Here is a 13,674-nt window from a genome sequence, read left to right on the forward strand (position 1 = left end):
TATTATGCCAATTCTGAAGCGGCTCTGGAGGCTCCAGTGGACTCCACTGTCATACCTGTCCGCCACCATTTTTTCTTCATGAACTGATAAAAGCCTCTCAAGAAAACAGCTGGCATTTGTTTCTGATACCATCAGAGAGAGAGAGAGAGAGAGAGAGAGAGAGAGAGAGAGAGAGAGAGAGAGAGAAAGCGAAAGAAAGCGAGAGAGAGAGAGAGAGAGAGAGAGAGAGAGAGAGAGAGAGAGAGAGAGAGAGAGAGGGGGGGGGGAGAAAGGGAGAAAGAGAGATGGCAAAATGGATAGAGAGAGACAGTGGGAGAGAGACAAGAGAGAGAGAGAGAGAGAACAAGAACGCCGACACACAAAGAGACAGAAAGAGAATGAGACAGCTACAGTAGATGCCCTTTAGCGAAATGTGATTGCGCGGCAGCTCTGATTGTGTGCTAAAGTTGACCGTCTCTGTTTGAGGGCACGATACCGTAAGAGGAGGCAAGAGTGAAATATTCATTTGATGCGTTTCTCCGACAGACACCTGTTTTATATGCCTGCATCTCGGTCCAGCAAACTGTATATTGTCTGTAGCCCCATGTCATGTCTCTTTTACTTTGCTGTTTTCACAGTATTGTTTATTCATTTTCTTTTATTTCTTTTATTTCGTCTTAGCACTCAAACAAGATGGCCACAGTCTTATGGCAACAAAGATGACAAGTAATGGCCGCCATTCTTTGCCAACAAAGGTGAATAATAATAGGGGAGTGATTGCGGACAAACCGACTCAGCATCTCAGCATTTCAGAGAGGGCTAATGGGGCAGCAAATGTTTTTCCCTTCAGTCTTCCTAGTTACTTTCTTTGCTATCCAGCCACTATGGTCCCAGAGATGAGATGATTTTATTAATGTGGTCGCGCAAAAGGCACACGTTACTCGAAGCCAGTCTCTCAAAGAGCGCAACACGGAGAGTAGGCGGTACCCGACTTTCGGATGAATATTGTGAATTTGTGCCGACCTCTGGGTTTGTAAGATTTTTGAATTCCTCACACTTTTTTTCACCAGAAAAGACTAATAAACCTTTTGGGCGCAATCACATAAATAAAACCATCTCATCTCTGGGACTACTATGTCTGTGTGTGTGTAAGTTTGTCTGTGTGTCTGTATGTATGTGCTGAGCTGAGCTCACTTGAGCGACTCAGTTCAAATATGGCTCCTTTCACATGCCAAAATATACACATGGAAATATCCTACAGCTGACGCATGATTGGGGCAGCCCATATTTATAATCGCCTGCAGATATATCTGTCCGCATCATTTATGTTCACACACTTATAGGCTACTATAGCATATTATGCTGCATTTCTCCAGACCATTTATTTTGCTGCATGCCATTATCGTTTCAAAGTACCTCTGACTTAGGCCATGGCTTTCACATGCCAAAATCTACATGGTGGGCAGCCATGGCCTAGTGGTTAGAGAGTTGGTCTTTCAATCTGGTCTTTCTTCTATCTCCATCCATGACTGAAGTACCCTTGAGCAAGGCACCTAACCCCACATTGCTCCAGGGACTGTAACCAATACCCTGACAAATAATAACTGTTAGTCGCTTTGAATAAATGAATGCGTCAGCTAAGTGTAATGTAATGTTTTGTAAAGTATAGAAATGGAAATATCCTACAGCTGACGCATGATTGGGTCAGCCCATATTTATAATTGCCTACAGGTATACATATCTGTCCGCATTATTTATGTTCACACACATATACTATAGCATATTATGCTGCCTTTCGCCAGACCATTTATCTTGCTGCATGCCATTGTCGTCTTCAAAGTACCTCTGACTCAGGCCATGGCTTGCTGGTAGTGTTGGGGATTTGGCACAGTATGGCATTGTGGTTGTTGTGTTGATGTACTTCTCCTCGATGAATTTGGGGAACTGTTGTCAAGTATTTGCATGTAGTCTGAAAATTTTATAGTAACAGGAGATTTCAATTTGCATTTTGATAATTTAGAGAACGCCTATGCTAAGGAATTTCTCTCTTTGTGATTGATGCTTTCAACCTGATGGCAGGTACATGGTGCTTACATGGTGCGATATTTTCAGTCGTGGGTATTCACAGAACTAAAGATGACAAAAACACGGAAGGGAACTGCGCACCTGAGGTATAGGCAAGGATGCGCTCAAGAGCGAGTGACGCTTACCTGGGAATTTGTACATGGGTAGTGAGAAATGTAGTGTTAAATCTGGTCATAGCACTGCTTCTGTATGATTCACTCATGTGGGGCAACCAGGATTTCAAAATCAGGTCGTCTACGAGTGATTTAGCACCTGGTTCCTCACGAACATGAGGTGTAGAGTGGCGGAGAGCTGCGGCGCTTTTCCTGCCGCACCCCGACCCGGTCACGAACAGCTCTGCTCACCAGACCAACCGAAACACTTAGATGCATGGGTATCGCTACGTCTGGGAGGGATTCTGACTTAGAGGCGTTCAATCATAATCCCGCAGATGGTAGCTTCGCACCAGTGGCTCCTCAGCCAAGCGCACGAACCAAATGTCTGACCCTGTGGTTCCTCTCGTACTGAGCAGGATTACCATTGCAACATCACATCATCAGTAGGGTAAAACTAACCTGTCTCACGACGGTCTTTTTCTTACGACCACCATGAAGTGAAATCACATGTTGTTACCCCATATACACTACACGATGTGAGACCTACGATTGACCTCGGATTGAGCCAGAAATCGTTCCGATTCCCAAAAAGTTGTGTAACTGACAAATTGTGGCAAAAGTGGGCCAAAAAGTGCACAGTGTAAGCCCAGTATAACACAGCATGTTCAAGAAGTCAGTCACGCAAAAGCACATACTCTACATTAGACCTTGTCATTACAAAAGTTACATACTGTAAAACAACTGTCAAGGACTTTGGCTTTTCTGATCATTTCTGTGTGTTCAAAATAAGGTTGTTACTGTTAGAAGCGAGTCATCAATGATGGCACAGCATCTCTTTTTGAAGAGAGAGAGAGAGAGAGAGAGAGAGAGAGAGAGAGAGAGAGAGAGAGAGAGAGAGAGAGAGAGAGATTAAACTTGTTCTTTCACCTGTAGGTTATTTTGTCCAACCCCTGTTGCAGCCTGAGCAAAGGAATGCTTTGAAGTGGTCTTTCTTTAGCACCAACACCAGAATACACCACGTTTGATCCTAACAAGCCAGTCAATCTCATTAGCACTCCAGAGAACAGCAAAAGCGTGATTAATGCTAAATACCACCCCTGTGATTTGATGGGATATCTTTTCAGATTGTGCGTCAATGGTGTTTCAGGAGGCGCATACTGTATGTCAGGGTGGTGCAACCACAGCTAATAAAAGAAGACACTTAGCAACTTAGCGAACACAGCTAGTACCACTATTTTGTGGATTAAATGATTTTTTGTTCTGTTTTCAGTGGATTGTGCAGGAAACATATTCATTGTAGTGCATGAATTACCAATTACTATTTCATTTATGGGCATTAGGTGTTGCTGTGCCACCTGACATCGGAGCAAAAAAAAAAAAAAAACCCACCATAGACCCACGTACAGAGTTTGTTATCCGCAATGGCAGAAGCAGCATTTCCCCTTCAGCTGGTGGTCATTATGTAGAAAAGCTGACCTGAATATCCCTTTTATTTGCTCTCTCTCTCTCTCTCTCTCTCTCTCTCTCTCTCTCTCTCTCTCTCTCTCTCTCTCTCTCCTCTCTCTCTCTCTCTCTCTCTCTCTCTCTCTCTCTCTCTCTCTCTCTCTCTCTCTCTCCTGCTGTACACATTTCCTCTCTCTTTGTCCTTATTTTCTCTCCTCTTCTCTCATCTAATCTCATCTCTTCTTTCTATTCTGCTTTTATCCTCCCTTCTTCCTTCTATTTCCCCTATTTCTTCTATCTATTCTGCTCCCCTCTCCCCATCTCTAACCCCTCCCATCTTCTCTTTTCTCCTCTCCCGTGTGCTCCATCAGCACCCCAGGGTTTTTTAGTATCCCCTGCTATAAGTGTTATTTCCAGTGGCAAGATGAGGATGTGTTCCACCCGCTAACATGCTGTACCAGATCTCTGCATCCGTTGGCACATAATGCAGCATTGTGGCCAGTCCTGTTCTTCATCATTCCCCTTGCTTCCCTCTATTTCACTCTTTCTTTTCCATCCTATTCTTTCTTTGTAATTTATTGTTACCTCTATCGAGTGAGATGATGCCACTGCAGCCTCTCTCTATTGCTCACGTGGGGATCTAGGTCCAGCGCAGGCCCTGGAAAGGTTAACTGGAGGCGTGTTAAAATAGACTTGGCCCCCTTTCAGCCGGTCATGAAGGAAAGTATAAATAAGGCCCTCTACCCTGAACCCCTGAACACACACACGCACGCACGCAAGCACAGACACGCACGCGCGCGCGCACGCACGCACGCACGCACGCACGCACGCACGCACGCACACACACACACACACACACACACACACACACACACACACACACACACACACACACACACTGTTTTGGCCCTGCATCCTGATTCTCTCATGGCCTGTCCTCCATCGCCAGCCGAGCCTGATGGAACGAGACGCTGTTGCCCTTACCGACGCACTGTTTGTTATTTTTAATTTGCTACCTGCTTATTAAATGGGATGTTCCTCAGTGGAAGCAGAGCATATCTGCCACTGCTGCTGTTTGTGTTTGTGTGGGATTGTTTACTAAATGCTGCCTGCTTGTATTATAGCTGTCTGGCTCTGCACAAAGAACAAGAGAGAAGGACTGAGCATTCGCTGTGCAGTATAACTGCGTGGTGGAAATATTAGGCAACACAAAGTACTTTTGTTCTTCCTTAGTTTTACTGCATAATCAGAGAATTACACAGAGGTGTTGGTTGGTACAGAAAGACACCCCAAGGCTAAGAGAGTCTGGCTGATCATGTTGAGGATGCATTGCTATATCTGGTGACAAGAGAGAGTTAAGGTAAGAGGAGCTAAAAGAGTTGGATTGATAATGCTAAGAATTCCTTGTTATGACTGGTGTTAGCAATAGTAAGTATAACTGGTGTTATGCAATAGTAAGAAGTTTTGCTCTTTCTTGAAAAAGCTACACCGTTATCACTATGGAAACAAGCCCTTACCAAGAGACTGACAGAGAATGCTGAACACTCACTCACTGGTCACATTATTGTTACCCCTTGGGATGATTATGCATGAAGTGAGCTACATTAAGTTAATTTTGTTTGCCCTGAAAATAATAGTTATTCAAACCCACCCATTTGTCTCTCTACTCGTTAAAGGGTGAAATTTACTTTTTTCCCTTTGTTTGTCTATCACCAACATTTGGCCTAAAAGATCTCCAGTTGTCTTTGCTGACGTCTATGAGCCATAATGGTTTCTCGGAGGGGGCTCTCTCTCTCTCTGTTGCTCGCATGAGAGACATTTCCGTACTCCTTATTAATGCTGGTTTGCCTAATGTTTCCACCACTTCCACCTCTTGCTACTTGCTACCCTGTTGCAGCCATAATGACAGAGTTTTATTGTGTGCAGTTTTGACAGTATGCAGTACTGCGCCGAGAGCGTGTTGCGACCTCAGGCAAAGTTTACAGAATACTTCAGCAAACAGTCTCCACTTATAATAATTAGCACACAGACACAGCAGAGCTCAGTAACCGCTACGGAAAGCTAGTGACAGATCAGGTGAGCTTTACTGTACAGTGCAGGTATAAAATGATATATTTTTTTGCAACTTGGCTCATGTTTCAAGGTGGAATGATTCCCCACAGTTTTGGCTATTGTTTCAGTCATTACCCGCAGTGTATTTTTAAGCCTGTAAGCGTTGTTTCGGTCTATTTTGTAGCATTTTCACAGTTGCGAAAAGGGTAGTTTTAGAGGTTACAGAAGTTCACCTGTATGTAAAAAGTCCTTTCAATGCAAAGTGTTCAGAAACTGTATTTGATGCCATAAAACCCTCTGAATGACACAGACTACCAGCACGCTTTGCCTGTAGACATCATTGTGTGATTTCATCAAAACATTTCAATACGTTTCTTCAGGATCTTCACAATAAGCTCTTGTGATTGTCCCCTATGTAGGCTATTTTAGGGACTTGCACACAGTAGCTCATATAATTAACCAGTCCTCTTTCATGAGACACACAAGCTTTAAAAGCCTTCCTTTAGATACAGCAAGCTGATATGTTCTGCTCCATCTACCGTATACAGCCACAGAACATTTCAAAGGGCATTGTTTGTATCTTCATGTCAAGTCAAGTCAAGTCAAGTCGGCGTATTGTATTGTCGATTCTCTGCAACTCTGGTCATTTCCATCGCCGTTGAAGAGGAGCACATAGCCAAGCCACATATAGCAACAGACTGCCTCCTATACAGTAGATTAGCTGGGATACATGCAATTGTCTGTAGATCCTTTATGTCCATCATTCTGAACTAGTTTCAAATGTCTGGATACTTTGTCCATTAATGTTTGGCATTTTCCCGTGTGGGCAAATGAAGGTTGATGTCAGGGCTGTAATGAAAGGGGTTGTAGTGGAGATGATGAAGCCCAATTGAGAAACTCCAAACTCCAACTCCCATTGTCATTGTGACACAGCACACAAGTGAACACTGCACACAACGAAATTGCATTTATGCCTCACCCGTGCAAAGGGGAGAGTCCCTAATGGCGCCCGAAAGGGAGCAGTGTGGCGGGACAGTACCATGCTCTGGATACCTCAGTCATGGAGGAGGATGAGGGAGAGCACTGGTTAATTACTCCCCCCATCAACCTGGCGGGTCGGGAGTCGAACCGGAAACCTTTGGGCTACCAGTCTGACGCCCTAGCCGCTTACCCATGACAGCCCGTACCACTGTCCGGGGTGATTTTATGTTTTACTCTTTATTTGATAGGACAGTGTGAGATGGGGACAGGATACGAGTGGAAGAGAGAGGTATGAGAGAATCTGGAAATCACCTCGAGCCAGAATCGAGTCCTGGTCCCTGAAAGTACCAGTCAAAGCCCCAGCCGTTTGAGCCACGTCTGGGGCCGCTGAGGTTATTTTTGAGGGTGTGTGCTTGTTTGTGGATGTGTCTATTTTTGTTTGTGTGTGTGTGTGTGCCTGCCTGTCTGTGTGTGTGTGTGTGTGTGTGTGTGTGTGTGTGTGTGTGTGTGTGTGTGTGTGTGTGTGTGTGTGTGTGTGTGTGTGTGAGTGTGTGTGTGTGTGTGTGTGTGTGTGTGTGTGTGTGTACCTGTGCCTGCGTGTGTGCATGCGCGCGCGCGCGTGTGTGTCTGTGTGTCTGTGTGTGTGTGAAAGTCTGCCATGCTTGAGAGGTGTTGCTCAGCTGGCAGATCCCATTTCCACTGCAGGAAGTGAAGAACTAGCAAATTGACATATACACACTACTACCCAGTCCCGCTATTGGATTTGCCTGGTATTATTTACACTTATTGGATCTCTGTTTCTGTGGCCGCCGCCCTTTGTATGGGAGATGACCCGTACTGTATCTCAGTCCACATGCTGGATCTGTCAACAAGAAAGTTGCATCTTCGCCTCGCCTCTGCTCTACTTGCTTCTCTTGTGTACATGAATCATTCCTTTAGAATGGCAATATGTCAGTCTTGCTGCAAATAGGGCTCCGGCTGTGTGTATGTGTGTGTGAGAGAGAGAGCGAGAGAGAGCGAGAGAGAGAGAGAGAGAGAGAGAGATAGATAGATAGATAGATAGATAGATAGATAGATAGATAGATAGATAGATAGATAGATAGATAGATAGATAGATAGATAGATAGATAGATAGATAGATAGATAGATAGATACTGTGTGTGTTCCAATTGGGAGTTGGGGAGTTGCATATCTCTCTGTGTATGCAATGCATCTGGTCTTTCATGTGCGTGTCTCTGAAGACGTTTCTTTTTGTTTTCTTTCCAGGATATATGAGCGAGTGATAGACCCTCCCCAGATGAACCTGACACCTGGAAGTGGAGTATGGCTCGGGCAGCACAGCCACAAGCACGGCCTCTTCAAGGTGAGATGGCACATCGCATACATTGCATAGTATATACTTTTACTTAAACTCACAATACAGGCTGGGTCGAAGGCCTTTCATTCTAGTGTTTAAAATGGGAAGGGAAATTTGAGACTGATGTCTCTTTGGGAAACCATTTGTTTTTCACAGCTATAGATAAGCATTTGAAACATGCGTGGGGCCATGTTTGGAGCCCACATCTAGCGTATACTTACTGCATTCAGGGCCGGATCAACGCTCAGGCTATATATGGCTGCAGCCTAGGGACCCCCACCTGCCATTGGGCCACTGATTGGCCAGAAGTGGAAACATTGCAGAATTGCTTTGCCCTGCAGTACAGTGTATATGTGTGTGTGTGTGTGTGTGTGTGTGTGTGTGTGTGTGTGTGTGTGTGTGTGTGTGTGTGTGTGTGTGTGTGTGTGTGTGTGTGTGTGTGTGTGTGTGTGTGTGTGTGTGTGTGTGTGTGTAATGGAGATATTGTTCAAACAGAAGCAAAGTTTCATTTGGGTGTATGCTATAGTCTTTGCAGGTGGATGACAAGCAAACAAGTGTTACATCGCAATCTGTGCTTTATTCAAGAATGCTTGGTGTTATGTATGTACCATATGTGTATGCCCATGCCATATGTTTGTATGTCTATATATGTCTCATTCATGTTAGAGTTCACCGTTCCCTTTCTGTTCTATGTCGTCATGGCCACGATTGCGATCTGGAAAGCTATTGTGTTTTCATCACATCTAGTTGCCCTTATATTTGTACTTATACAGACGCTTTTGGTAACACTTTATTTTAGGGATACATCTATTAGCACTAATAGATACAATGTTCCTGTAAAAGTAACTTGTAAGGCATGTGCAAAGCAAAATCAAACATTTGTTAGGCATGTATTCGCAGATGTCTTGTTCATGCACAATAAGGGATTTATTACCAATTTAACCTTAGTAAGGCCCTAGTAGGCCTTAGCATTTGCTTAGTACATGCCTTAGAAGTTGCTTATACAGACATTAACATTTTATGTATTAGTGCTAATAGATGTATCCCTAAAATAAAGTGTTACCACGCTTTTTGTGGTCATATGGTTTTCAATTATGAAATACCTAAAGGAAAACCACATGGTCTCCTTCCAGCTCAAGTAGACTGATAATGCCCTTATCACAGGGGTCGAGTAGGGTCGGTATGGTACCGTGTGCGTGTGTGTGTGTGTGTGTGTGTGTGTGTGTGTGTGTGTGTGTGTGTGTGTGTGTGTGTGTGTGTGTGTGTGTGTGTGTGTGTGTGTGCGTGCGTGCGTGCGTGCGTGTGTGTGTGCTTGTGTGAATGTGTGTGTCTCTGGGTCTGGGTACGGGTCCCAGCTGTTTTTGGTTGCGCTGCCTGACCAGGCCCATCAGCTGGTGCATTTGGCTTCTTATTCATGCTGGTGGAGAAGCGTATCGATTGCACTCCTCTGTCCTCACTGCAGCTGCAGGTGGCAATGGATCAATGCGAACACTGTGTCCTGAACGACAACATATGCGTCCACACATGTTCCTGAAAAGCACACACACACACTGCACTGTGACATTAAGGTATAAGCAACCACTTGTGCTCAGATGTGCATGGTAAGATGTGAAAACACCCTGTGTGTGTGTGTGTGTGTGTGTGTGTTTATGTGTGTGTGTGTGTGTGTGTGTGTGTGTGTGTGTGTGTGTGTGTGTGTGTGTGTGTGTGTGTGTGTGTGTGTGTGTGTGCTACACAGTCTCACCCCAAGTAGTCAATATCTGAGTACCTTTGACCAGACTGCAATTTTTGACGTCTTGGGTATTCCTTCCACGTCACATTTTGACTATGTCCTCAAAGGCGCCCCCTTGTGGCAGCATAACGTCATTGAGGTTAGGTTTAGGAATAGGTTTAGGGTTAGGCCACATAGTCAAAATGTGACGTGGAAGGAATACCCAAGACGTCAAAAATTGCAGTCTGGTCCAAGGTAGTCAGAAATTGACTACTTGGGGTGAGACTGCGTTGGTGTGTGTGTGTGTGTGTGTGTGTGTGAGCGCATGTGTGTGTGTGTTTCTCTGTGTGTGTGTGTGTGAGTGTATTGTGCATTTGTGTCTATATGTGTATTCTCTCTCTCTCTCTCTCTCTGTTTGTGTGTGTATGCACGTATACATGTGTGTCCCTGTGTCTGTCCACCGTCTGCCAAATCCTTGCAGTGTGTTTTGTTGCTCTATCCAGATGGTGCAACCACCCAGAGACCACTGAAGGGTTTCATGTGTGGAAGGAAGAGGAGCGGAGTGTGTGTGTGTGTGTGTGTGCGTGTGTACAGTGTGCAGCTTGGGACCTGTAATTGATATGATAATTAATCCCGAACTTCACGAGTGCCATTATTGTAGCTAAAAGGCACAATATGTGTGCAACATTTGGAGCAATCAGTACTAAAATAATTTAGATTAGCGCTAATGACCTTAGCTAATGTGTCTAGCGGAGGTGCGCTGGTTGCCTAGCGAGGTGCATGGATGATTGCAGGTAGTTCGCTCCTCTCATATCCTCCTCTGTCCTTACTTTTCTCTCTCAGCAGGCACCATTGCTTATTGGCAGGGCTGGATCAATGCACAGGCTGGATATGGCTGAAGCTTAGGGGCCCAAACCTGCCAGGGTAGGCCAAAAGTTAAAAACAAAATTGCAGAATTGTGACGAGATGTAATCATGAAAAGTTCATCTGTCGTGTCAAGTATAGTTTTAAATCTTTATAGTTTAAATCAGCCAATTTTGTGGCGAAATTTGCCTTCGGGGCGGGGCCCACAGCAACCTTTAGCCTAGGGGCACCTGGCCATCTATAGTTACAATGTAGCAATTTGTGATGTTGAAGACACATTAGCTTGTTTGGTAAGGTCACAGTAATGAACTGAAGAATCATTGAGCTTCTCTACATTTTTAGAAAAGGTTGCCTGTGGTGCTTCATTGAATTTTGTGTTTAAGCCAGTCTGGCCAACCTGCCTATCATCACTCCACCCTGGTCTGGAAAAAGGTAGAATACAATGACAAATGAAAGTAGTGGTGTCAACAATGATCGATTCGGCGATCCGAATCGATGCGGGGCATGGACGATCCAGAATCGATCCGGCAAGTTCCAGAATCGATCCGGCAATTTTTTAAAGTTTCAATTACTTTGATGGATATTTCGGGAGCAAATGAATGTTAAATTTAATAAAAGCACTTCAAAACATTGCAAGACTGATACAGACTGATACAGAAAACAGCCAATAAATTGTTGCTCAGTATCTGACTACTTGTATTGCCTCATCATGGCTGATTAAACATTTGCTTTGCGTTCAGTAGAAATGTAATGCATTGCAATGCATTGTAGAATTGAATCGGATCGGATCGGATTGGATCTAATAGAATCGAATCGAATCGGATCTACTACCTCCCGAATCGTGATCGAATCGGATCGTGAGGGCAGTGCCGATCCACACCACTAAATGAAAGCATTGCAGTGATAGAGTTATAGTTCATATAATTAATTCAAATTTAGCACTTAGTCTTTTAAAATTAAGTTGATACTGTAACATATACTGTGTAGTACTTGAGGGTTTTGATTGGATCCCATCGACCCAACATCTGAGACTGTTTCTAGAAGGTTTACCAGACCAAGGTCCATCTGCAAGCTTGCTGCAACAGCCAGGTGAAGCACAAGTTATTTCTTCCAACGCCCCTATAGCCTTGCTGTAGTCTACAATGGAGGAGAGTGGTGGTGAGAGAGATGACCCACAGTATGTCTTTTGCACACACCCACAGCTACAAACACATGCACGCACGCACGCACACAGGCACACATGACCATCACCTTGCATCCAATCAGCTTGAAAGGAATCAATATCTGTGTGTGTGCGGTCCTCTTCCAAGGGTCCCTCCCTTCCATGTTGCTGCTCCTATTCTTTGGAACAATCTGCCCGACCACATCCAGAACGCCCCTTCACTGGCCATGTTTAAGCAACAACTTAAGACACACCTCTTCCTGGAGGCTTATGGCTGCTAGTTCCACAAGCACTTTCACTTACATGCATTCACACACACGCTCACACACTGACGCGCACACACACACTCACACTTTCCTACACGATGCTCTGTGAAGCGACCTTGGGTGTTTTGAAAGACGCCATATAAAACGAAAGTATTATTATTATTATTATTATCACCTGGCCTCATATTGATTCCCCTCAAATTTCCTGCTGTGAAAGTGAAAGCCAGATTGGGAAACTCCAACTCCCATTGTCATTGTGACACAGCACTCCACAGCACACAAGTGAACACTGCACACTGCACACAACAAAATTGCATTTATGCCTCACCCATGTAAGGGGGCAGCCCTCAATGGCGCCCCAAGGGAGCAATGCGACGGGACGGAAACATGATCAGGGTACCTCAGTCATGGAGGAGGATGGGGTAGAGCACTGGTTAATTACTACCCCCCACCAACTTGGTTTTCCCTTGTAAATTTAGCTCAGAATGTATCCTCCTTCAACCCCTCCTGCATTTTTCAACAGGGTTAAGGTGAAGTGGCTACTGAACAGGAGATAAAGGTTACAATAGAGTCTAGACCATCCACGGAGGAGCCATAAAGTGTTCACTAGGAAGTCAGGCCTGAAAGAGCCTTGTCTTAGACTTGTAAGGGAGAGGGATGGGCTGTGCCGGGCAGCCATTGTAACACCCTTCCCAAGTCAACTGCTTGTGCGGAGAGAGATAATACTAAGACATGCTAAAGAGGCTTTGAATAAAACAAGAACTATGACTTTGGGTCGGGAGGTACCCCGCGCTTTTCTCTGCGAGTGGTCAAAATGTCCCGAGTGGTACCATTCTAGGGAAAAAGAGTCTTGTAATAAATTATCCTTATCGCAGGGTGATTATTCCAAAGGACCAAGAGCACTTTCGCACACAAGAGAAGAAAAAGGAAACTTTAGACGTGTTTTATAATAGCAGTGGACAAGATAAGGCTCCATTTTCTGGCAATAATATTCCATGCGTATATAGATTAGTAACATCTGTGGAAGACAAAGGATTAAAGTGAGAAACAGCTCTGTGTGCATGTGTGTGTGCGTGTATGTGTGTGGTGTGCGTGTGCGTGTGCGTGTGCGTGTGCGTGTGCGAGTGCGTGTGCGTGTGCGAGTGCGAGTGCGTGTGCGTGTGTGTGTGTGTGTGTGTGTGTGTGTGCGTGTGCGTGTGTGTGTCTGTGAGTGCGTGTGTGTGTGTGTGTGTGTGTGTGTGTGTGTGTGTGTGTGTGTGTGTGTGTGGAGGCTCTAATTGGAATAGCAGCAGAGGGGGAGCCTTTCAGTCGGAGTTCTTTGTGCTCGCTATGTGTCATATTTTCATTCCAATCTCTGCTCTTCTCTTTTCTATGAATTTTGCCCCCCTCTGTCTCTGTCTCTCTGTCTCTCTGCCTCTCCCTCTGTCTCTGTCCCTCGTTCTTCTGCACTCTATTGTCATGCTGTGTCTGTGTATCTCTCCGCCATTCTGTTTATCTTTGTGTCTGTTTGTCCGTCTTTGATGATTTTTTTCAACTAGCCAAAATGAAATTTAACCCGCATTTGGCAGGTTGACGGGTATTAATTTAGAGCCCTGTGTATGCGTATATCTCTGTTATCCATCATGAGAGTAGATGAAGCTGGTATTGAGCTGTATTTGCATTGATTTTGATTTTGTGGA

The 13,674-nt window shown here is 44.7% G+C and overlaps 1 protein-coding gene across 1 annotated transcript in view; it reads left to right on the top strand.

Moving 5' to 3' along the window:
* Positions 1 to 13,674, top strand: part of LOC134439183 (protein kinase C-binding protein NELL1-like) — a 289,261-nt gene that overhangs the window by 88,950 nt on the left and 186,637 nt on the right. The window contains exon 5 of the mRNA XM_063189062.1: positions 7,902 to 7,998. Within this exon, the coding sequence (XP_063045132.1) occupies positions 7,902 to 7,998 (97 nt within the window). The remainder of the gene's footprint in view (positions 1 to 7,901; positions 7,999 to 13,674) is intronic.

The sequence above is a fragment of the Engraulis encrasicolus genome, chromosome 22 (assembly GCF_034702125.1).
Source record: "Engraulis encrasicolus isolate BLACKSEA-1 chromosome 22, IST_EnEncr_1.0, whole genome shotgun sequence".
Lineage (NCBI taxonomy): Eukaryota > Metazoa > Chordata > Actinopteri > Clupeiformes > Engraulidae > Engraulis > Engraulis encrasicolus.